Below are 24,141 nucleotides of genomic sequence, written 5' to 3'. Positions count from 1 at the left end.
CTAAGGTCCCTAAGTTGCATTCATACATACACATACTGGGGCCAACTTAGACAGGAGTCAATTAACCTACCAGCATGTCTTTGGAGTGTAGGAGGAAACCAGAGCACTCAGAGGAAACCCATGCAGGCACAAGAAGAACATGCAAACTCCAGGCAGGTGGTGCCGTGGTTGGGATTTGAACCAACAATCCTTTTACTGCCAGGCAGAAGGGCTAACCATTTAGCCACTGTGCTGCCCAATGGTACAATGTATATAACCTGCCACAATAAAACTAAAGTTTACAAAGAAAAACACTCCTTTTTAATTGCTGGTAAATAAAAAGCATCAGCTGCATGAAAACAGATGTTCAGGGATTACCTTCATTTATCTTCTTCATCCTAGATAAGGGTCTGGTATTGATGTGTTAATGTTATTGGGGGACCACACACAAATGAAAAAGAAATTAGCCTAAGATTCCCCTAAAAATACATATCAGATCTCTGTGCTTGATGAGAGTCTAGTATGCATGTCATCCCCCCCCCCTCCAAAAAAAAATGGTGTGGAGTTTCCCTAAATTCCATACCAGACCATTATCTGAGCTTGAAGCCAGGCAGACCAGGAAGGGGGGGGGTGTCTAGCATGCATTCCCCCCCCCCCCATTGACCATACCATACTGAACTTGTGGCCTTATCCCTAGTAGAGGTAAACCACTAAAAAGTGGTGTAGGTTAATATAAATTCCTCCTAAAGTCAGGCAACAGTTCCTGGCCTAAACAGCCTGGTATGTATTATGTCAGGATCCCCACACTGTTTCTTTTTAAACCATCTTGGCCCCTTTGTTTACATGGTTGGGCATTCCAGACTAGTAGGTGAATGGGGCAGGATAATATAATAGCTAAGGACACGTGCTTGAAAACCTTGACAGTAGAAGAAGGAAGCTGTTGTATATATAGGAGCTGGAGAAAAAAATGTTACTATATGTGATGTTCAGTTCCTGACGAACTCAAATTCAGGACCTCATCCTTAGCAGAGGTGGTGTTGGTTGAGCTAAATTCCTATGTAAGTCTGACAACTGCTCCTGTTTTTCCACTTTATTCAGTGGCTTACTTGGTGCCACATGTTACCATTACAGTGACTGTATAGGAAATATTAAAACATGCTTTCAAAGGACAGCTAATAAATGGCATTATAATCAGATATCTCACCCTATTTACAAAGCTCTTTACACCTGTCTATTATTGTCCTTTGACTGGGTCACAATTGCTTAAACTGGGTATAACTAAAGGCTGGACCCAAATATTTCATGAATGCCAGTAGCCTTTGGTAGCCATGTCCTTCTACAACTTTATAATGGCACATCGAGTTATCTATTTAAATGTTATACTGTATGCATAAATAGATTTTTTGTTGTGTATAGACCTATAATGTAAGTAACAGATATCGTAGCATGGAAAATACAGTTTTGTACATTTGCTCCAATGTACATTACGCTTTGTCGTTTCAGCAGTGTGACACCAATGTTTACTTGTTATTAGCTCAAGTTCTGTAACTGGTTTTAAAGTCTGGTGGATATCTGTAAAATATTATGATGATTCGTAAGATGTGAGTTGCCCTTAATCATGCACTATTTTGTCTTCTCTTAAATGCTATTACATTCTCTGTGTAGATTACTTTGCAGTGCTTTTTAACGACCTTAATGGTTTATACAACCAGAGGGATTTTCATTAATATAAAGCATAATGATACAGCACATCCCATTTAAAAATTATTATTGCAGCATCACATTTTAAGATTGATGCTGATCTAAAAAAAAAAAAAAAGTAACATAGTTAGAGATAGTTTATAAACTACTAAACATGCAATAAGGGAAATTTTTATTGTTGCATAAGTATTATTCTGTTTCCTACAGTTTATGGCTGCTGTGCTATTCAGTGGTTGCCAGCGTGTCACTTTTTTGTTCAAGATATGAAACAATCTGTTATGATCCTCAAAGTACTTTTATTATGAGTGCCATATTATCCAATGTCCATTTTCTTTTAACTGTGTATTTGATTAGCTCTGATATGTGTTAGTACTTTGTTGGGTGAAAATTCAGAAAGACATTAGAAAAGGCCTTTCCACTCATGGTTAGTATCATGTTTACTTGGTAACAATGTTACTAACATTAAAATCCTGTTAAACCAGTGTAACCATAGTGGAGAAGAAAATCTATCTCTACCCCATTAATAGCAGTCGTGTGAATTACCTAGATCACACACTCCATTTATGAATCCCACTACTTAGGCTCCATGCACACTGGGCATGGAGCCTAAGTATATAACGCTGGTAAAGTTAGCTGTGTAATAACGCTGGTAAAGTTAGCTGTGTAAAGTCACGTTAAAAATGTTTTTTAGCGTTTTTGTATTTGCGTTTTTTCGCGTTTGCGGTTTTAGCATTTTTTAAAGGTTTTTTTGACCAAAAAAAATTATTTTAGATAAAAATTTCCAAAATTACTGGTGTGGTGCGATTTACCGCGTTTTATCACACTTTGCTGCGTTTTTCAGCATTAGAGCATTTTGTACAGCTAAAAAACTCTAGAAACCCACTAGTTCTGTGGGGGTTCTTTAAGGGGTTTGAGATACCGGGAGGGGCTCAGGGTCACGTGACCTCTGTAATTGGCTGTCACATGATTGCAAAGGTCTTGATCACAAGTAATGATCGGGACCTTTCCGCGAGGCGCCAGTAAATGCGCCGAGAGCATGCAGGGCACGCAGTCTCAGAGCATTTTTGTTTACCTTTGGTACCCAAATATGTGGCCGCCCAGCATCAAGGCCCAGCCACCAATAGGGCGCATGTTTCCATACTGTCGGCATCAACAGGTTAAACAAGCAGAAGGCTTCAGCAGGTGATAACACCTATTGAAGCCCATTAGAAGTTTGTAAGTGACAGTCAGCACTCCCATTAAGATCTGCACATGCTACTCTTTTAAAAGCTGAAGCCTGTGTGAACAAGGACACATGTACATTCTTTACCTGGACTGTTATGGACAGTCGTACCCTTTGGTAGTTGAATAAGACAAACCTGAGACTCCACCATTGAAGTTTTTCATTTTGTAAATACTGTAAATACTGCATGCTATGATAGTATGTAGGTATTTAGTTTTTCTGTAGAGTAACAGGTCTGCTAGTAGCAATAGTGTCCTTGCTTTCCACCCCAATTCTATGCTCACACCAACACTCTCACCCTACCCCTGCTAGTCATGCTATCTTAGCTTCCAATCCCATATCAGCAACACACAGAGAATGGCATATAGTATTGCTGCATGTATTAAAATACAGGCTACCAGTGTCAGAATCTGAACTAGAGCTCAGTTGTTCACCAGACTACTTCCACTGCATCACATTCAGCTTTCTTTGACAGCTTGTTCAGTAAACCATGAAGATGGTACCTCTACAGTCATGCACCATCAGTAACTAGTCCTCGGATTATAATTCTCTTATCATACTGTTTAGCATGTTACAGAAAAATCTCATTTGTCTTCACTTTTTTATAGCTCCCCAATTATAGGTTTCATTTTAATGTCTCAGTTATGGCAAGCGTTTGATTCATGTTTAGAATTGTGTTCGCAAATTTTTATATTCTAATTCTATTAAAGCCCAACTCTAGGCTTGGGTATTTTATGCTGTTAAATCTTTATTTCTTCCATTTAAAAGTACAGCATGGTGATGACATTTGCACTGACCTTTGTGAATGGGGGTGGAGGCACACCACAATGAAACTTTGTCAATCATAGACACCTTTCTGAAGAAGTGGGGAGAAAGAAGTGTAGCTCCCCACTGTGCATGTTAGAATCACACAAAGTAGGTTAGAGAACTGTTAAAAATTGGTAAAAAAAGAAATCACAGTTTTATGTGTTAAAGCGAAACTGGAGTTTAGCTGTAAGAAACTGTGAGCAGACAGGCTTTTAATTCAGAAGAGACATGTACTGTCTCTTCTACAATAAAATCCCCAACCTTTCTTTCTTAAATGGCACTGCAAACTGAGCTGCGCATGCGTAGCTCAGCTTACAATGTTGGGCCAGTCTCTAAGTGCCAGGGTGACTAGCTCCTGCACATGCGCAGGAGTGATGTATTCCCCCTCAGGCCAATGAAGAGGCCTGAAGACTGGCACCCAGAAGAAGATGCTGGCACCAGCGAAGGACCATTTGACAGGTAAGTATTCAGCCTTTAGTTCTGCTTTAATTAAAGACAAATTAAAAAAAAATTAAAAATTAAATAATTGTGCCTGGAGTTGAGCCTTAAAGATATGCATTAATGCAGAACTAAACCTACCGATGTATTGGTTTCCCAAAACAGCTTCATCCAAGACATGCCTTAAATTTTTACAGTTATTAATATGTTATCTTTTTACTGAACTGTCAGCCATCAAATGGCTGATGTCATAGCTGATCACGTGTGCAGCACTATGGCAAATGCAGATCAAACAGAGGCTAAGGTGGCAGCTGGCTGTAAAGATAGGAGGGCTTAGTTCAGCTATATCAATGAAAGTGATACTAAACCCAGGACCCTGCATTTACTATATCTGGTCTCCCACAGTGCACACAACATGAAAATGCAATTATTTTAGTAAACATAAACTGCTAAGTACCATTTCTCATCAGCAGTTAGATCAGTCTTGTGACCTCTATCAGTGTCCAGCAGAGCACTGGTTAAAGCTTGCAGAAGGAGTTTTATTACTGCTCTAGGAGGAAGCAAGACCCCTGACCTCTGTCTGGACAGTGTTGATTGGCCCTGTGCTGATCACATGCACTCTCCCAAGAAAAAAAACCTCTCTAGGAATACACACCAAACTGAGCATGTGCATGTGACTACGGATTCAGTCTGTATCTGGTGGTCATTTCAACAAGAGGAGGGGCAGAGAAGAAAGGATCAAACAGCCTTTTTACACAATGCAGATGATTAACCCCTTAGGTTCCACAGTGATTATAACAAACATGCTATATTATTTAGAATATGGACAGCGCCAAAAATATTCAACTTACTTGAAATTATATATAAAATAAATAAAAAAATATAAATTATATATATAAATCAAAATATATAAAGCAGCATAAACTAACCCTCACAAGGTGTGCAAATAAATTAACAAAAAAGTCCTTTGTATCAAATATAGTGTTAAATGTCCAACACCCAAAAATGTGCTGAAAATCTTCAATTAATCAATCTTCATGTAAAAAACACAAAACACCATGCTCAAATCCACCACCGAATAAATTGAATAAACTCACCAGAGCAACATGCTGGTCAGATTATAAACCAGCACAAACGCTTCTGCTCTGGGAGCAATGCTCTGCAAATGAATACCAGCGTATATGGGACAATTCAGAGTGGCATACACATCTTCTCAAACTCGGAATGGACTCAGAATGCAAAAGAGGAGAAAACTCATAGTGTAGCAATGTAAAAAAAGGAATTTATTAAAACATATTATCCCACTTACAATAACTGGTGTCCAAGCCGACACCAGCATAAACAGCATTCACAGTAAAAACACACAGCCTCCTTCGGCATCCACAGACGCCGACAGTTCACCAAACATCGTGACGTCACATCCAAAAGTCCCGCCCTACGCGTTTCGTCACCTGACCTAGTGACATGCCGAAGGAGGCTGTGTGTTTTTACTTTGAACGCTGTTTATGCTGGTGTCGGCTCAACCTAGGCAATTGGAAGCGAAAGTTGTCCTCCTACCCTCCCTCCCTGTAGTCTTCTGGGACACGTGACAGGTCACGGGGCCTTTCGCAAAGCGCAGCACTTCTCGGGCAAGCGCAGCGGGCACCTGGCTGTGAAGCCGCAAACTGTCATAGCCGAGTGCCCACACTAAAGATGCCGCCGCCAGGCAGAGAAGACTGGCCGGTGAAACCAGCAAGTTGTGAGCACACCGCTGGACCAAGGGACAGGTAAGTGTCTGTATTTTAAAAGTCAGCAGCTACAGATTTTGTAGTTGCTGGCTTTTTTTTTTTTCAGGTGGAACTCTGCTTTAATAACTTGCTATTTCCATTAAAAACACACACAGTAGACTATGTGAGGCGAGGAATAAAAATTTTAGACTCTGTAGTTATTTGATGAAGTTTTTACTTCATCACTTAGAAAAGACTAAATAAAAAAGCTCATGTTAATTATACTTGTAACACTTTTTTTTATTCACTGGTATTTCAGTAATGCAGAGAGCTTGCAGCACCTACACTATTTTTAACACAGCTGGACCCTTTGCATGTATCTCCTCTTCTGTGTAGAAGAGTAACATCAATAAGTCACTCACTTGGTCCATAAATTCCTTCTTCTTTTGCTAATCTTTACTAATACTGTCAAGGCCTGCTGTAAACTCTAAACTTCCTATCCATTAATCCCTATCATCAGTGTGACATCTCACTGTGCACTACTCATCTTACTGGACCACTCAGCAACTAAAGCATATTTTTAAATGGGAACCAGTGCAAATCAAAGCTGTCACATTTACGCTTACCCTGCTGCCCAAGTTAAAATGTCATTTAATAATGATTTTAGCAGCTAGACATATTTTCCACATCGTTTGAAACTTTCACCATTTATTGAGCTGTTGATAATTGAATATTAAAGCGGTAATCAACCCAAAAGCAAACATTTATTAAATTGCAGCTTAACAATTTTTAGATGTGGCTGCATTAGTTTTTTTCAGGCTTTTATTCCTTTATTTCAACCTGATGATCCAGCCAGTAAGTCTGTTGTTTTTCAGTGGAACAAGCTGTTCTGTGAATGTAGAAGATTGAGGCAAACCATTTACTACAGACAGGGGTGCTTACAATGATCAGATTTCATTTATTTATGCAAAACCTTTATTGTTGAGGCAATCCATTTATCACAGACAGAGATGATTACAATGATTAGCTTTTTGTATGTAAAACCTTTATTTGTTTGCTGTAACTAATAATAAAATATTAGCTGGAGTTTGGCTTCAATTTGATAGTGTATTTAAATCTGCTAGGACATTTAACAGTCCCATCCCCCAGACTGACCATGCTGCTGTCCAAAGGTGCCCCTGTGCTCATTCATTCAGAGCGGGGGCACTCTGATACAGAGGTGTGTTAATAGCCAGATCACCAGGTGAAAACAGTGGGAAGAAGTCTAAGAAAAAGAAAACTAATGCAGCCACCACATCTAAGGATTGGTAAGCTGCAATATATTACTTTTTATTTTCTAATACTTTTTTTTTCTTAATATTTTACTGGACAAAATTCAAGCTTTTTACCGATATCACTGATAGTCAATCCTGCAAAAAAATATATGCTCAAACACTAAATACTGTGCATTAGAAAACTTTGCTCTTAAAAAGTGACAATTATTGAATATGTATAAATGTGTTTCCTATTTGACACTGAGAAATTATTTTTTACTTCTAGCTATATTTGTTCTGAGGGGCATAAGAGGTCATAAGTCAACCAACACAAAAATTCAAAAGGGACTATTTTGAATTTTGTAATTACTGTTTGCCCATGGTTAAGCCATGGTTAAGCCACGTGAGTGGGGTGAAATGTGTTGGGGGCATAGCTATAGATGAAGTTGGCGCGGCTGCTTTTATCTGTTTGCTACTGGCTTTGCTAGGGGTGTTGTGTTTGGGACCTTTCTCTATGCATATCACAATACATGAGGAGTGTAGAGAGACTCCTGCCCACCCTGCACCACCCACTGCCGTAATCACCAGATGGATTTCCAGGAGATCTTGAGTAGAGACCCTACGTTTTATGAAGTTACTGTTCAGTTAAGATACTCCTCTTTAACGATGCTCTCCATTCTATGTATATATATTTTTCAAGTGAACCCTAATAAGCCAGGACAATTTAAAAAATGGGCATAAAATAACAAAATTTGCACAAGAAGATGTATGTTAAAACAATCAGTAAATCTGCAGATGTAGGCAGCTGTTTTTATATGCAAATCTTGACTTATGTTGTAAAGGTTGACCACGTTCCTAACCATAATCCTTTTGATAGCTTGAACTGGATCTGTACTATAATGGGTGGTCTAACCCATCAATCGGGAAGTTTGGTTGGAGGGGCAGAACCAACCTAAAAAGTTAAAAGGAAAAGTAAAGAATTTCAAAAGACGTTAGGTGCTTATATCTGTGGTTCTCTAGGTCTAGTCATTGCTTGTACATGCAGATTTCATTGAAGCTGCCCCATCATTAATCTGATCATTATATATCCTTATTTTTTGTACTTAACAGTATCTAATCCACATTTAAAAAAGGCAAGAAAAAATGCAAACTGAAGTAACCAATAGCAATCCATATTAAATCATTTTCACCAATCTGACAAAGTTAAATTACTGTAATCTGTTTGTCACCAATCACTACCAGTCACATCTATTTGTAGGGTTTTTGAATACTTATGTGACTTCTGTGTGTCCTTGTTCAAACTAAGGTCAGAGCAGTCCAATTTCTTTTTTTTTTCTTTTTTTTTTGGTCATACACATTTTTCATACATTTTTTATAAATACAATCCTCCTACATCTTTCTGAATCATTTTAAATCTAATTGCTTTCTGAGTAAAACTTGTCACTGTAAATGGCTGCCACGTAGGTTACTACATAGAAGTAATTATACCTATTTCATGCCACTTGTCACTGCAGTTCTGAAGCATCATAAATTAATCTATGACTGTTCAAGGATCATTTTTATCCTTTTCACCGGAAATAACTTTTGCTGCTTTATTATTATGTTTAAAATCCCTTTATGCATTTGTACACATATAATTGCTAGGGTTAATGTACACAAAATCTTAATTTCCCCAGCAAAATCTTTTAAATAAACTAGAAGCCCAAATATCTCCCTTTAGTTTTAGAATAAAACAATCCTGAAAGATGAGCCAGAAAGCAGCTTGTTCCTTAGGGAGGATGAACATCGCAGATGGAAGTAGACATAGGGGTCATATCTTCTACATGTGTTTTTGGCTAATTTTCAAAGTGGCTCATTGACAACCATGTCCTACTGATGCTTAGAGTCCTGAGCCTGTAACATTTTTGCTAGAGGATATTGTGTGTTCATTACAGATGGAAGGAGTCTGACATCAGTAAAGCATTCGGGTTGATAATGCAGATTGAATTGCTTACAATGTCTTACTGGCCTGGTCGGTCATGCTTTCTGTGAACATTGGCAGTTTCTCCTATTATAGATGGTACCATCTATGGGGTATATGTATACAAATGTCAATCATAGCACCCACACTTTCACTACAGAGGGTCCCATGTGACCTACAGACAGGTAGGGAGCAACGGCTTGCAATGGCCCTGTCAAGGACTGACATCTACCTTTCTTCACAGAATGCATGTTGCATATTGTCACAGTGCCATGTTCCTCCTCTTCATTGTTTAGTGCAATGTTTCAGACAGCTGTCACTGTGTTTTCTAGCTTGTTCTTTTCTAATTCTTAAAAGTGGTTGTAAATCTCAGAACATAGCACATATTTCTAGAGTGTTTACTTGCCTCTCTCGAAGACACTAAGTGTGATTTCTCTATGCTGCCTTGTTCTTCTGTTAGCATGAGTCACTTCTGCCAATGTGACAGGGAAGAGAGCTCCAGCACACAGCCTGTGGTTCATATTCTCAGCTCTGTATTGTTTCTGTGCAGCTGTGAGGTGCATGAATTCAGATCCCTGGCCCTGCTTTATGCTGCTGAGAGATTACATTCTGTGTTTTAAAGGTCTGAAGAGGACATATGACTGCAGATAATCTGGTACAATTTATGTGGGAGGATTTGCGTAATCCCTGTGTATCACCTGCGTCACTACAGTGGGTGCATTATAAGGGTTTTCAACCACTTTAATTAGATACCAAGAATTTTATTGAACAACGTAGCTGGCGGAAATCTCTCAAGAGAAAAAAGGAGCCTGCGATTTGTAATTTGTCCTTCTGAAAATGCTAGTTGCCTAGCTGTCATACAGGTCCTTTATGTCCATATATTGTGGCATAAGAGTTACTGACATGAAGCAAACATGCAGATAATAACTGAAATTTTCCTGGGCACTACAAACTTGTACACTTCCAGGTATGTGAGGTATAAAGGATTCTTGAGCAGACCAGCACACAAGCACACATATCCTATTTCCAGTAGGGGATCAGGAATGCAATACTTCTCCCATGATACATTTACGTGAGCCAAAAAATATAGCTGTCACCATCTCCAATAGGAAAACTTCACTTCACTTGTAGTGTTCATTGCTTGTGTCTTTGGCCATGGCAGGCTGTGTTTACAGTCTGTAGTGAGCAAACTTCCATGTACTGCACTGGCTCTGGGCTACTGGTACCTGGTAAAGGTTACTGCACTGGAAAAATGACCATGCAGGCACTATGGTGTCCTTACAACCCCTTTCAGTTCTGTAATCCTATTCAGACAGCACTATGAATGTACTTTTTTCCGGATAACGAGTACTATTTGACAGGACGATGATGGAGGCCTAGCTGTTTGCACACCATCCTCCCATGAGGATTTTTGCCATAGGGCTTAGCTGTATCAATCATTCCCATAGGTTACCACACATCAATATGTATAAATAAAATGAATAGCAGGATTTTAAACTTGCTGACAAAATACACACAATAGGATTAGCTATTCTGTGAGCCTGTTACAGGTAAGCTTTTCCTACAATGCATTAGAGATAACTACAAGCCATAGAGCCAGCACTTACAACACTACACCTATCCTAAAATGTTTCTAAGGTAGCAACAGTACTGAAATGCAGGTTTCTTAGGTCCAATGTACCAGACATTGAAGTAACACTGAACTCAAGAAATCTGCATGAGGGAAGGGCTTGAGATTAAGCCATGTTTCTCCCAACACAAAGTCTATCCCCCCTGTCAGTTAAAGGGTTAGTTCACCTTTACAAAACAAAAATGTCTATGCAGGTAAGGTGTGTTTGTGGATAAAAACAAATGATGCAGCTCTGACTAAAGGTGAATAATGCCCTTGCTATAGGTGTAGGCCATTTACATACTGTACCTGCCAAAGCCTGACTGGGATACTCCCAGGACGTTGCTAAGTGAGGCCTAGTCATTATTGCTCACCTCCACCATCACAGGAGTGAGCTTTTTCTCTGGTAGTAGCTCTGAGCTCAGTGTTTGAGAGCTCACTCCTGTGTTGGTGGTGGTGAGCAGTAATGACTAGGCCCCACTTACCAATGTCCTAGCAATGTCTTAGGAGTATTCTAGTCATGCTTTGGGAGGTATGTAAATGGCCTACACCTATAGTAAGGGCATTATTCAACTTCAGTCAGAGCTGCACGGTTTGATTTATCTACAGATTCCCCTTATCTGCATGGTCAGTTTTTTTGTAAAGGTGAACTAACCCTTTAACTATCAAATGTCTAAGCTTCTACTACCTACTGAAGTTCTGCAGTTTGACATTTTAATAACAGTGTGTAGTACATTATAATAGGTGAAGTGGAGCTTAACCCCTTGGTACCAGCGCTTCCCAGCCCCTTACGGGGGTTTCAAATGCCGGAAGGTTGGGAAAGGTTTCTGATCATGTGACCACCATGATTGGCTGTCACAGTGCTCACATGGTTGGGAAGCTCCCAACTGCAAGTAGTTAGCCACCAGTAACTGTGTTGGGAGTGCACAGGATGTGTGCTCTCTGCACAGCTCTGATTATCTTTAGGTACGCACATATGCGACCTCTTGGCATTAAGCTCCACCCGCCAAGAGGCTGAATATATGCATACAGCTGGTGGGAAGGAGTTAAAGTTGAAATCAGCCCAGAACAGCTACATTCACAGCATGCCTTGAATGATAACTGGTAACATTATTAGTGTTTTATGTTAGTTCTCAACCAAACTGACAAGCCATCAAATGGTTGGTGTCATAGCTGATCACATGTGCAATACCAAGTCAATTACTGATCAGAGGCTAAGGTGGCCCCTTCCTTGCTTGTAAAAGATAGGAGGCTTTAGTTCTGCTTTAAGCTCAATTTAGGTATATTTAGGCAATTTTAGTCAAGATTCTGTGTATAGGGCTTAGGATACAAGGGCTCTACAAGCACACAGGGATCAAGTTGAAAAATAACATAGGTGGTAACATAGTGTTTCTGCACTTGTAGCACTGTGGTTACCTGAAAAATTCTTTTACTCTCAAATGTCTTTAGCAGTTACATCACAGCAGGTGTAATTTCTAACTGAACTCTTTCAACTCTCATTTTGGATCCTTTTTCAGAACAAGAATGTAAGACTGTTTAAATCACTGATAAAAGCAGAAAAATGGAGGTCAACTACACTTTAACAATCTACTGTAGGCAATAAACATGTACCAAAAGTTTGCTGAAGTGTTCTGAATATCCCATATCTCTGCCTTTGTTTATAGGCAATCTCCTTGGGAAAAGGAAAAATGCATAGCTAGCCTGAGCAAATGTGTTTTTAATTCAACAAGGGCGATTGAGAATGTGTTTTGTTATGTTAGGGAGGAAAAAATGCTGCTTGGAAACTAATGCAATAGAAAAACAGGGACGCATAATCTGAAGTTCCAAAGAGTTGTCAGAATGACTGTGATCATTAGACAGAAAATATAGCTAGCTCTCATCCCCTGAAGCCAAGAGACATTTTCCATGCAGCTGTGTGTGTGTTGTCAGACTTTAAAAAAAAAAAGATGGAACTGCAAATTATGTAAGAAGATGAGTAGAATTCTGAGTGCAATATATTGTTTTAAAGCATTGGCATCTACCACAGCTTTCATTTTCTCCATCTTTTTTTAATGTTATGATGTTCTACTTTTTTATTTTTATACGGTAACATGTGATGCTTTCCCATTATGACTTGCTTGAATTTTTTGACTGTGGATATGTTCTGCTTCCAAACACTAAGGTTGGACTCACACTTTTCTGCTCCTGTGCATTGTATTAATGTACACACATTAATGCTTAACACCTTTAGCAATATGTTACACCCATATTTGGGGTGTAACATGTTCCCCTCACCCCCCCCCTTTCCCTGAGCCTTCCCAAGACAATATGTGGGGATTTCTCTCCCCCGTAGCCACAATCACTTTAAAATCAACCTGGCTGTATAGGGCACTACCCACACAGCTGCATCATTCATTCTCAGAGATCTGTGAATGAATAAACTACAAGTTCCATCTGTCACCACCACCACAGACAGACTTGTAGCTCTCAACGGAACAAAAGTGTGGTAATCAGTGAACTTGTAGTTGTTTGACATTTCCTCCAGTTCTCTAACTAAAAGCCCATACAGTGGTATGGGCAGGTAGCTGGAGGAAGGTTGCTGGTGCCTGACATTACACCTGCAATCACAGTTCTTTGCAGGCTCATGTGGAGAAAGTAATAAATGCATATTTTCTGTAAGAATATGTACATTTATTATTTTTCTTAAAGATGAATATTGCCTTTAAACTGAAGGTTTAGTCAAACTCTAACTAAGGCTACACCAACTCCCACTCCCATTAAAAGCCTATTCTATCTAACCATGTAAAGAAAAGATCTGTATAATTGCCTATTCTGAAGCCGCTCTGGTTCGCTCCCGTGATCAGCTGTCAGCAGCGGCAAAAATGTAGAGGAGGAGCAGCCAACAACGGATGCCCCATAGTAAGCCTATGGGCAATGTCATCTCCCAGGCATTTGCAGCCATTGTTCTGCCACACAGAAGATGCCACTGGAGAGATTATGTGACCAGACAGGAGTGGCTTCAGAATAGGTAAGTATACAAATCTCTTCTTTACAGAGTTAGATAGAAAAGGCTTGGAATGGGGTGGGAGTAGGTTTAGCCTTAGTTAGATTTTGACTGAAATTCGACTTTAAAGCAGCCAATTCAATTGAATGGACTGCTAATGCTCAGAAATAAACCAAAAAATGGACATGCTAACTTTTTTCCAATGCAGCACTCTGCAAGACATGGTAGTGTGTTATGGTGTGGTGCAAAGCAAGTATGTCAGGGCTGCATTTCCCTAGTGCATGGGTGCTCAACCTGTGGCCCTCCAGGTGTTGTGGAACTACAAGTCCCCTGAGGCATGGCAAGGCTGACCGTTACAAGCATGACTCCCAAAAATGGACTTCTGCAACACCTGGAGGGCCACAGGTTGAGCACTCATGCCCTAGTGGATTGGGATGCTATTCTAAATGAAAGACATCACAACACACAAGTGCACATAATGTGTGCTGCAGTAACCCACTGTAAAGATGTTTTTCAGCTCCACAGAGAAACCAAAACTTCAGCATGTAACTAGACAGTTTCTAGTATGGTTCATACAAACACTCACACCATCAATGTGTATTCACCTGATTCTAGGTGACAAACAGGGCATCAGAGAAGTAAAGGGAAGAAGAGTATATGCGCAAAAGTGATCCTGTTCTCTTAGTGTTTCTCGCTCCCTTGTTGGTTTGGAGAATGCATCCTTTTTCCCTGCCTTTGCCTTGCTAGGATGCTTCTTCCCAGGTACCTATGAAGGAACATATTTGGCTCTGAGGTTTTGTGCTTCTTCTTCATTAGTATCATTCTCTGAAAATGGGAATGTAAAACACCAAAATTCAACGATGTTGCCCTTTCAGGTGCTGGAGCTTCCCAAACTGACCAGACAAGGCAGTGGAATTAAAAGGGAAAGCAAACTGAGCCAAGACCCTCATATCCCTCTTAACCTCAGTTGCTTGTTGGCCTATAAAATGGAAGTAAAACATTGAAAAGAACCATCTGTGTCACAGACTTGCTTGCTACTTCTTTACAGTCTCAACTATGGAACTGAGGGATTGATGGAAAAGGTAATGAGCTGCATGATGTTATAGTCTACTTTTACCTAGGAACATGGTGTTTGTTAGTAACGAATGGAAATATGCTGCTGATAAACCCCCAGCTACAGTTTGGGCCTCCTTCTGTTACACTACTGCATTTGTCTGATAAGCTTTAGTAAGAGGTTTAGGAAAGAAGAAAAATTTGAACAGCTATAAGAAGGGAGCACTCAAAGAGGGAACAGCTGTCAGGGCCGAGAAGATGAAAATACAAGAAAGTCTAAGATTAAAGAAAGCAAGGCCCCAGGCATTATCTCTTCTATTACAATGAAATTCCACAGTCCTTTCCCCTCCATTTTGTGTATCCATTTGAGATGTGATTGCTTTGTCGTGGTATGTGAGTCTTGTTGCAGCTTGTTTATGGAAAGTGCACAAAGCTGATCTAATCTGATTAGATGTATTAGGGGATTTATCATAGTTTATTTGAGCACAGAAGCATTATATTTATTGTCAAATGAATACACAAACACACAAAAATGTATATGTCAGCTTGAGCTTGAGAGTACCTGTATATAATTCCTTGATGGTGCCTTTTTTAAATGTTATATACGTTTTCAGGAAGCAGTACTGAAAAATCATGCAAGAAAGTTAAATCCTTAATGCAGCCAAAATTTAAAAAAACCCTGAAAAATCAGCACAAGGAACATACATTATAGTCAGCAAGATGTGTCCCTTGTACTGATGCCTTTTCTTTTAGGTGAAATCCTCCTCTGTCCATGCCCCCCACCCCTGCTGCCATAATCCTCCAGTGCGGTAGAGGTTAATGCAACTAAAGACTGTCACAGGCTGCTAATACTGCTAAGGAACTTTATCATAATGAATGGATAAGTCACATTTTCCAAGTAATACGCCTAAAATATCACAGATATACACCTTTTATGCTTTTGTCAACAGAAACACGTTGCTGGTCATTTTGAAATTCCCTGCTGCATCCTATGTCAAACGGACTGGTTTTGGAATTCTAAATGCATGTTCTTATGAACAATAGAAATATTATAAAGCCTAAGTAAAACTAAAATTAAAAACAGAAAAATCAGCACAAGGGACGTAACTTACATTAAGTAGGATGTGTCCACTCAGTACGATCTGTCCTTTGTACCCCCACTGCCTGCTGTAGTCTTTCGGTGCAGTGGGGGCTAATAGAACTAAAGGGCTATTACAGGCTCTCATCAAGACAGCCTGACTATGCCCACCCTTTTCTTCCTGCTGCTCCATTCATAGAAGCCATGCTACAGCTCCTGTGAATGGAAGGTGATCTATGAATGGAGAATGGACAGGTGATTAATAGGTTCACCCTCTCCATTCATAGAAGCTGTAGTATGGCATCTGTAAATGGAGCAACTGGGCAGAAAGGGAGGGCATAGTCAGGCTGTCTCGATGAGTTCTAATAATCTCCACTGTACCAGAAGATTATGACAGCAGGGGGTGAGGGTGGGGGTGGGATTTATGGATGGAGGAAGACTTCAACTAAAGGCATCAGCACAAAAGGACAGATCCTATTGGCTGGACACATCTTACTGACTATAAATTATGTCCCTTGTACTGATTTTTCCTTCTTTTTTTTTCTTGCACTGAGGCTTTAAGGATATAATATTTTTATTGTTCATGAGAACATCCATTTAGAATTTCAGAACCAGTCAGTCTGACGTAGGATGCTGCACACAAGATTCAAAAATCTCAGTTATGTGTTCCTACTGACAAAAAAATAAAAAGGTGGATACCTGCGATATTTTTTAGGCATGTTGCTTACTTGGAAACTTGAGCTTATCCATTCATTATGAAAAGATCTCTTAACAGTACTAATTGCTTTGTAGGTTATGCATTGCATATCTGAATAGGCAGCAATAAATGTAAGCTACAGTTACTGATGTAACAGAGAACCACACTTGTATTTTGTTTCCTCCATCCCTATCCTGAGCCACATGTGTGCTGATGGCTAAGAAATAATACAGTAGTTCTGCGTGTGTTTTGATGTCTCTTTCACTAGTTCACCTGTCAGTCTTGATTATCAAACTGATGACATCCTGCATTATACACACAAAAAACCTATCACTTAGTTGACACAGCTTTGATACCGGCTCCAGAGTTCAGAAAATCTTTTTGAAAAGCATTATACACTTTAAGGTGGTTTTCAGAAGCAATGACTGGGTGGCAACCAGAAATAGGGGATACAGGATGTTATTTAGGATCAAGTACTGTTTAAAAAAAAAATAAAACAGGAAAAGTTTAATTTACTGATGTGTTCAAGCCACAGTTGGACTGCCTAAGAGAGCTTTCAGGATATTCCAAATAAGTACTATGCTAAAATACTTTTTTTAAATAATACATTTTTTTTCAGTTTTATATCAAGTGTTGAGGCGTTCAATTCTCTGTCAAGTTTTTATTGACTGTGCCATCTCTATCCCTGTATTGGTGTCACTAGGACAGGAAATAGGGAGAAAATCTCCATCTATCCCTCACTCACAAAACTGTTTTTCTATTTTTATTACTGTTTTTCCTTGTTGGAAAGATTTCTTAAGACTTCTGTTCTAATAACAACCATGTCACCCAGACAGGAAGCAAAGGGAAAGTTCGTCAATAGGTACACAGGCAGCAATACAAATGTAACTTTTCCCCGCTCAGAAACATAGAAAAGAGACCAACTTCATTAAAATGATCTTGTTGCTATACGTTAATGATTATAAGCCTGGTGTCTGTGTATGATTTGTGGTGATTTTAGCACACGAGGCAGCCATATTTGCACATTACATATGTATGAGGGGCGTTCAATTTCCAGGTATAAAAAGGGATGTTAACGTGGCGGTACTACATGCAGTAGTAAGTGGCAAGTGTGTCCTATTACTGATAGGTAACGCACATGTCACGGGCCAGTCTAGAGACCGTTAATCAAGATGGCAGACTACAGTGTTAGTGCGTGCATGGAACAGCGTGTGATGATGAAGTTTCTTGTGAATGAAGGCGTAAAACCCGCAGATATCTACAGAAGACTTCAAGCACAGTGCGGTGATAAGCCACTCAGCCACAATAAAAAATTTTTTTTTCAAAGATGGCCATACGTCCGTCAGTGACTATCCTGGCTGTGGTGATTCCCAGCCCAAAGCAGTCATTCCTGTGAACATTCACCACGTGGAATTCCTGATTCTGGATAATCGACATAACCTGTTGTGAAATTGCACAAGAGACAAATCTTAATGGTGAACACAATGATGATGAAGTGAAGCAGGCTGTCCTAGGATGATTCAAGAGTACTGACAAATCTTTCTATGCCGAAGCTTTCCAGGCAGCTTTTCCAGTTAAATGTTGGAATAGGTATATAAATGTAGCAGGGGAGTATGTAAAAAAATAAATGCAGTTTCCACTCCTTGAAATGTGTTCTTTTATTATATAAACTCAAATGTCCCGGTTTGACTTGAACGCCCCTAGTACATGCTACCCATTGGTTATTTACTGTTGTTTCTTACAATGGAAGTACTGTATATGAATTGGCTGGCTCTTTATATAATCTTTATTATAAATATAATTTGACTGATATCTTACCCCAACAATTGCTCAGAGAGAGAGTAATGGCATGCTTCCACCAATGGCTAATATACAAACCTTTATATTGAATATATTGAAAGCATAAATCAAAGTAAGCTCGTAAAATTGTAACTTAAAGCTGAACTATACACTTATCTTCAGTTACAAGGAGTCTAGAACTTTTCCTGTAATGAAAGTGCTTAAGCCAGCCATACATGGATCAAAATTCAGCAGGGATCAGACGCATTTTGATCCATGTATGGGCTGGCTGTTTGTACACAAGTCAACCTATCAATTGACTTGTGTACAACCAGTCTGTCGGATTTTTCCCATACAATTAGTGCTGCCGACTATATGTTGCAGCACTAATCATTGTGTTCTGCCGGCAGGGAAGACTACCCTCCAGCAGAACATAATAGTGCTGCGGGAGGGAGTCCCCCATCAATTTATTTTCCTTCTATCCATGACGGATGGAAAGAAAATTGCATATTCTATAACCTGCTTTAGCCTGATATTCACTGCCCACTCTGAACTTCTCACCGTGCACATTAGAACCTGCAGATACAGCCTGCCTCATTTTATGATTGGAAGATGTCCAGCATCATCTAGCGCTTTTCTTCACAGCCATCTCTGCCCCTTCCTTTTTTTTTTCATTGGACTCCAGTTGTTTAAATTGTAAAGACTCAGCATCCCATGTGGGCATTGCCTATGGCAGTTAGTTGTAGTTAGCTATATACAGTCCCTCCCACTAGTTATTCCTTCCTGCATTGCAAACAGAAGGATAGAGACAAAGGGATTGATTTAATAAAGGCAAATAGACTGTGCACTCTGCAAGTGCAGTTGTCCCAGAGCTTAGTAAGACACAGGTTCTCTTTGCAAGGAATACCCAATCACATGCAAGAAAAATAAAAAACAGTATTTTTGTTCATTTTGATCTTCCCCTCATTTACTAAGCTCTGCAGCAACTGCACATGCAAAGTGCACAGTCTATTTGAATTTAGTAAATCAAATTCCTAGTATTGATGTCATATGATGTAATGAAAACAGGAAGAACATATTAAAAAAAATGAGCATGTTGACATGGGGAGGGTTGAGTGCCCATTCACATATATGCTGATTGGATGCGGTTTGAACAACATCCAATCTGCATAACATGTGAAATAACATTGAATCCTATGGCACCTGCTCACATATGTCCAATGCACTGGCAGTGCAGGTTCAGTGCAGTTTGAAAAGACTCATGTACAATTTCTGAGCAGTGCGGTCCGGTTCAGGTGCGGATTACAGGCTATTGACTTCTATGGGAACCGTTTCTAAACCGCAAATGTGTGAACAAGATAAGATCCTGAGCTAATCCTGTCCTGAACCTGATGTAAACCTGTGAACAACTACTGCATCAATTAGCTGTGAAACCTGAGCTAAAATCCTTAGATTGTACGCCCCTTGAGGGTTAGGGACTGATGTGAATGTACAATATATATGTAAAGTGCTGCGTAAATTGACAACGGTATATAAATATCTGAAATAAATAAAATAAAATAAATCCGCACCACACATGTGCGAATAAGCTCTGAACCAGGGAAGGCAAAATATAACCAGATTAAAGATTTAAGGTTTTCAATGGGGTGGATTTACTAAAGGCAAATAGACTCTGCACTTAGCAAGTGCAGTTGCTTCGGAGCTCAGTAAATGAGATGAAGCTTCACTTTACTCAATCACATGCAAGAAAAATAAAAAAAAATAAAAAAACAGCAATTTTGCTTGCACATGATTGGATAATGGAAGTCAACTAAGCTTTGGAGCAACTGCATTTGCAGAGTGCACTGTCTATTAGCCATGAGTAAATCTCCCAGAATGTGCTTATTAAAAAAATCACTATATTTTTCTCTTTAAATAGCTTTGTTTCAGCTTTGTCCCTTTTTAACTCTGCATATTTGCTGATTCAAATAACTGGTTTTCTATGCCCTTTGATAACTCCATGTGCAGAAAGTAGCAAAACTAAACATTAAGCTAGGAAAAAAAACCTAGGTGCTTAGCATTAACGAGACCATCGTGATTCTGAGCATTCCACCGACACCTCATCACAGGTGGATGCCTACATTCTGCCATTGATTAGGAGCTTTCTGCCTCCTGATCACAGATAGCTATTTATGGTAGCAGCCACTCAAGGGAATGAAAGCAGGAAAATGGAAGTGAGAAAAAAAACTTGATTCCAAACAGTCCTCAGATAATACATTGTCTAGATCTGTACAATATATCAACAAAGGGTGAGGGCTCTTATCTGCTTTTTGTCATTGAAATATAGAACACTGCTTTCTTGATAAAAGCATTCACATTAAGGTTTTGTTCAATGTTTCTAACACCTTTTGGCATTATTTCACTGTCAAACAATATGATCCCTTTTTGTTTTAAATTGAATGCAAGCAATTTATTACATAAAAATATAGTTCATGTACGGTTCTTTTAACCCAACTGTTTTTTCTCTATCTGTTATATAATAAAAGAAAAAACAATAGGGCCAAGTTTGTAGTCTTAGTGTGACTGTTGTGCTGGTCTTCCTACCTCTAAAAAGTTTGGAATTGTTCACGTGAATGGGGAATTACATGGCCACTGGCCTTTGTTAACTGTATGGAAGTGAGCTCATGCTACTGTTTATAGAGATGAGCAAATTCTGAAAAACTGGATTGGTTGCTCTTTGGTTAAACTTTTTTTTTAAAGTATTGAATCTCCTGATTTAAAAATATTTTCGAACCAGACGTTCTACTAAAGTCAATGCAAATCCAACACAGGCTCAGAAAACTGTGGATTATAATTTAACAATGTCCAGGATGTACTGGGAAGCTCCAGACATCTCTGCCTGATGGGATGATGGGCACAAATAAGAGACTGAGCCACTTTACAAATATTACCAGGGATGTTAAAATAGATCGGTGGGTCCTGGTAAGTGTGCTCAGACACTAGGAGAAGAAGATACAAGGCAGAAACAGTCCTTGAGGAATACATTGACCTTTTTTAGTAGCAATTTTTAAATCTATACTACCAAAAATAACAGGAAAGCTCAGTTTTGGATTTGATCTAAATTTAAGGTCATCTGAAATTTACAATTAACTCTGTTTACATGCTATGAGGATTTTATACAACATGACAGTCAGACAGGTGATGTGTCCTCCTAGATTATAGAAGTATAGCCAAAGCTATTTGGGCTATACTTCTTGTGTAGGTCACAGGAATGCAGTTTGTTCTGCACTCCTGTGATCCATTTTCAGCTGACAGCAGGCTAAAGTCCACCTTTGCTGGCACCGTTCAGCAGGTCCAGGCTGTGAAAAGATTCCAATCATATGGTCGGGATCCACCTGGCTCAGCCTCCGAGAGCCTGAGGCAGCTCCTCCAACCCCCTTCACAGCCCAGCGTTCCAGTGAGCGCTAGAGGAGCAGAGCAGAGAGCCGGAGACTGACAGTCACTACTCTCTGCTCAGAGCAGAGGGTAAAACTGAGCGATCAGTGGTGTTTGATCACTCCGTCCTCACTGCAGAGCCAGCAGGGGACATATGCAAAATTACTTCTCTTTTAAATGATAAGTTCACCTTTTGTAACATATTACATGTTACACCCATATTCTGGGTGTAACATATTACACGTTACACCCATATTCTGGGTGTAACATGTAAAATTTTACAAATGTACCAGTCCCCGCGCCCACCCGATCCCCCATTGTGACAGCTCATGAGAGATATTCTCACCTCGCTAGCTGTCACAATCTGAAAAAAGTGGCCATGAGGGGCTCCACCTGTCCAGCTGCTTCATCTATTCACAGTGTTCTGTGAATGGGAAAACTACAAGTCCGATAGCCTTTGCGTCTGTAGGCTTGTCCATATTGGAGGTACCGGCAGACAGATACAACGCAGTCTGCAGGATCCTGGCATTACACCCACAATCTGCTGATCGTGGGTGCAAAGCTTTACATAACAAAAATAAATAATAAATGCATATTTTTTAAAAATGTGCATTTAATTTTTTTTGTAAAAGTGAACTTTAAATACTCAGATTCAAGGTTTTGTGACTGCAGGTTGCTCAGCAAAGAAAATGTCTTATCCTTTTCTCCCATTGTGCTTAGCAAATTTCATTGTGCATTTGTGAGATTCATAGAGTTTAAAAGGATAATGCTCAGACACAGACTGAACACAGGTGGCCAGCATCTTAATCCTTTTGTGGGACATTGGCAACTTTTACCTAAAAAGCACATGTCTGGGCACAGGCAATAGAGAATTATGGCACTCCAGTCCTCCTGTGCTGAGTAAATAAAATAGGCAGAGCATTAGTATCGATGGCAGGCACCTGTGCAAGGGCAGTTTTGAGAAGGATGTTGGCATCTACAAGGCACCCTGGCCATATGCAGTTTTTGGATTTATGAATGTTATTTTAATGAAAAATGTGGTTACTAATGCTGCATGAATACACCAGATCGTGCAAGTGCTAAAGTCATAATTTGCGATTCCAATCTTTTTTTGCTGTCCAGATCCCACAGAACATCACAAGCGTTCTTTGTTAATACAGACCCCACATTTTATGAAGCATTATTTTCTATCGCCGAAAGTTCATCCAAAATTAAAAGCAGGTACATGTAAAAAAATTTAACTTTGCATATTTATAACTCATTTTCTGTGTTTTGTCTATACTTCTCCTTTATTAATATGGGATTGATCTAAAAAAAATGTATATAGTCACTTTTCTAGTGAAAATGCATGTACTGTACATTTGTTCCGTGTGCATGGGGCAGAAAAAACAAAACAAAAACCAAAGACAAATGTAAATGAGGCTACATCCTGTGCTGTTCAAATGTAAATCATTGATTTAGGGCCAGTTCAAACCAGAATGTGGTGCAGGACACCCTCCTTCCACATGTGTTTCCCATACCGTGTTCAAAACGCACTGCAGTTAAGATCTGCAGTGGGTGTCAATGTTAAGTTAATGACACCTAAAATGAAGGTCAGAAATGCAGTGCGTTTGCTTGACCAGATCCCTTGGTACAGAAGTATCATGTGGTTCAGTTGCAATGAGTTTTCAAAATAAGTGCAGCCCATTCCTGTGCAATTACTAGTGTGAATTGGCCCTTAAAACAGAAAATACCACATTTGGCTACTAGATGAAGCTTAGAAGTATTACCACAGGGTATAGCCTATTTACATTTGTTTTTTGTCCCCTTTTGCAAAGAACAAATGTACATGCACTTTCATAGGGCGAATGGCTATGCAAATTCTTTAGATCAACTTTTACTTCAACAACCATTTTAAAACGACATTTGCAAATACTCATGCAACAGTGATCTTTATTAGTAAAGAAGAATGAGGAGCATTTGTAAAAATGGGAGACTCCAGAATTTGGCTCAACTGTGCATGGCAACCAATCAGCTTCTATCTTCAGCTTGTTTAGTTAAGCTTTGAAAATTAAAGATAGAAGCTGATTGGTTGCCATGCACAGCTTCTGTAGATATAAAATCTAGATAATATAGTATATGCCTATAATATAGACAATGGTTATAGTTTATTTTGTTTGATTTTTAGATTTGTAAGTGTAGAGGTTCTATTAAAGTCAATAGGCAGATGTTTGTAATGAAAGAGTAGAAAGAAACACATGGAGTAAGGGATACATGGATGTGTGATCCTGAGATTTTGGCCATAAGCCCCGAGATGTAACTAAAATCCCTGAGTCTCAAGATCAGGCTGGCTCCAAGGTATGCCAACCAGTGAAACAAATGTTATAAATAACATTTCAACATAGATCTGATTCAGCTACCTGAAAGTATGAGTACAGTTGTGCAGCTGTATGTCTGCATATGTCTTTGACAAATTGATGATT

The 24,141-nt window shown here is 39.4% G+C and overlaps 1 protein-coding gene across 26 annotated transcripts in view; it reads left to right on the top strand.

Moving 5' to 3' along the window:
- CELF2 (CUGBP Elav-like family member 2) overlaps positions 1-24,141 on the top strand; it is a 639,281-nt gene that overhangs the window by 116,335 nt on the left and 498,805 nt on the right. For 14 of the 26 annotated variants that reach the window (XM_089686480.1, XM_089686390.1, XM_089686559.1 and 11 more), the window contains exon 2: positions 22,802-22,900. The exons of the other annotated variants lie outside the window; for them this stretch is intronic. In XM_089686480.1, coding sequence (XP_089542606.1) covers positions 22,802-22,900 — 99 coding nt within the window. The remainder of the gene's footprint in view (positions 1-22,801; positions 22,901-24,141) is intronic. 26 annotated transcript variants of the gene reach the window in all.

This window comes from Staurois parvus, unplaced genomic scaffold (genome assembly GCF_062004578.1).
Source record: "Staurois parvus isolate SC_StPar_1 unplaced genomic scaffold, SC_StPar_1.0 ptg000019l, whole genome shotgun sequence".
NCBI classification, from domain to species: Eukaryota; Metazoa; Chordata; class Amphibia; order Anura; family Ranidae; genus Staurois; species Staurois parvus.
Note: the sequence above shows the minus strand (reverse complement) of the source record. Positions and strands in the feature narration are given on the sequence as shown.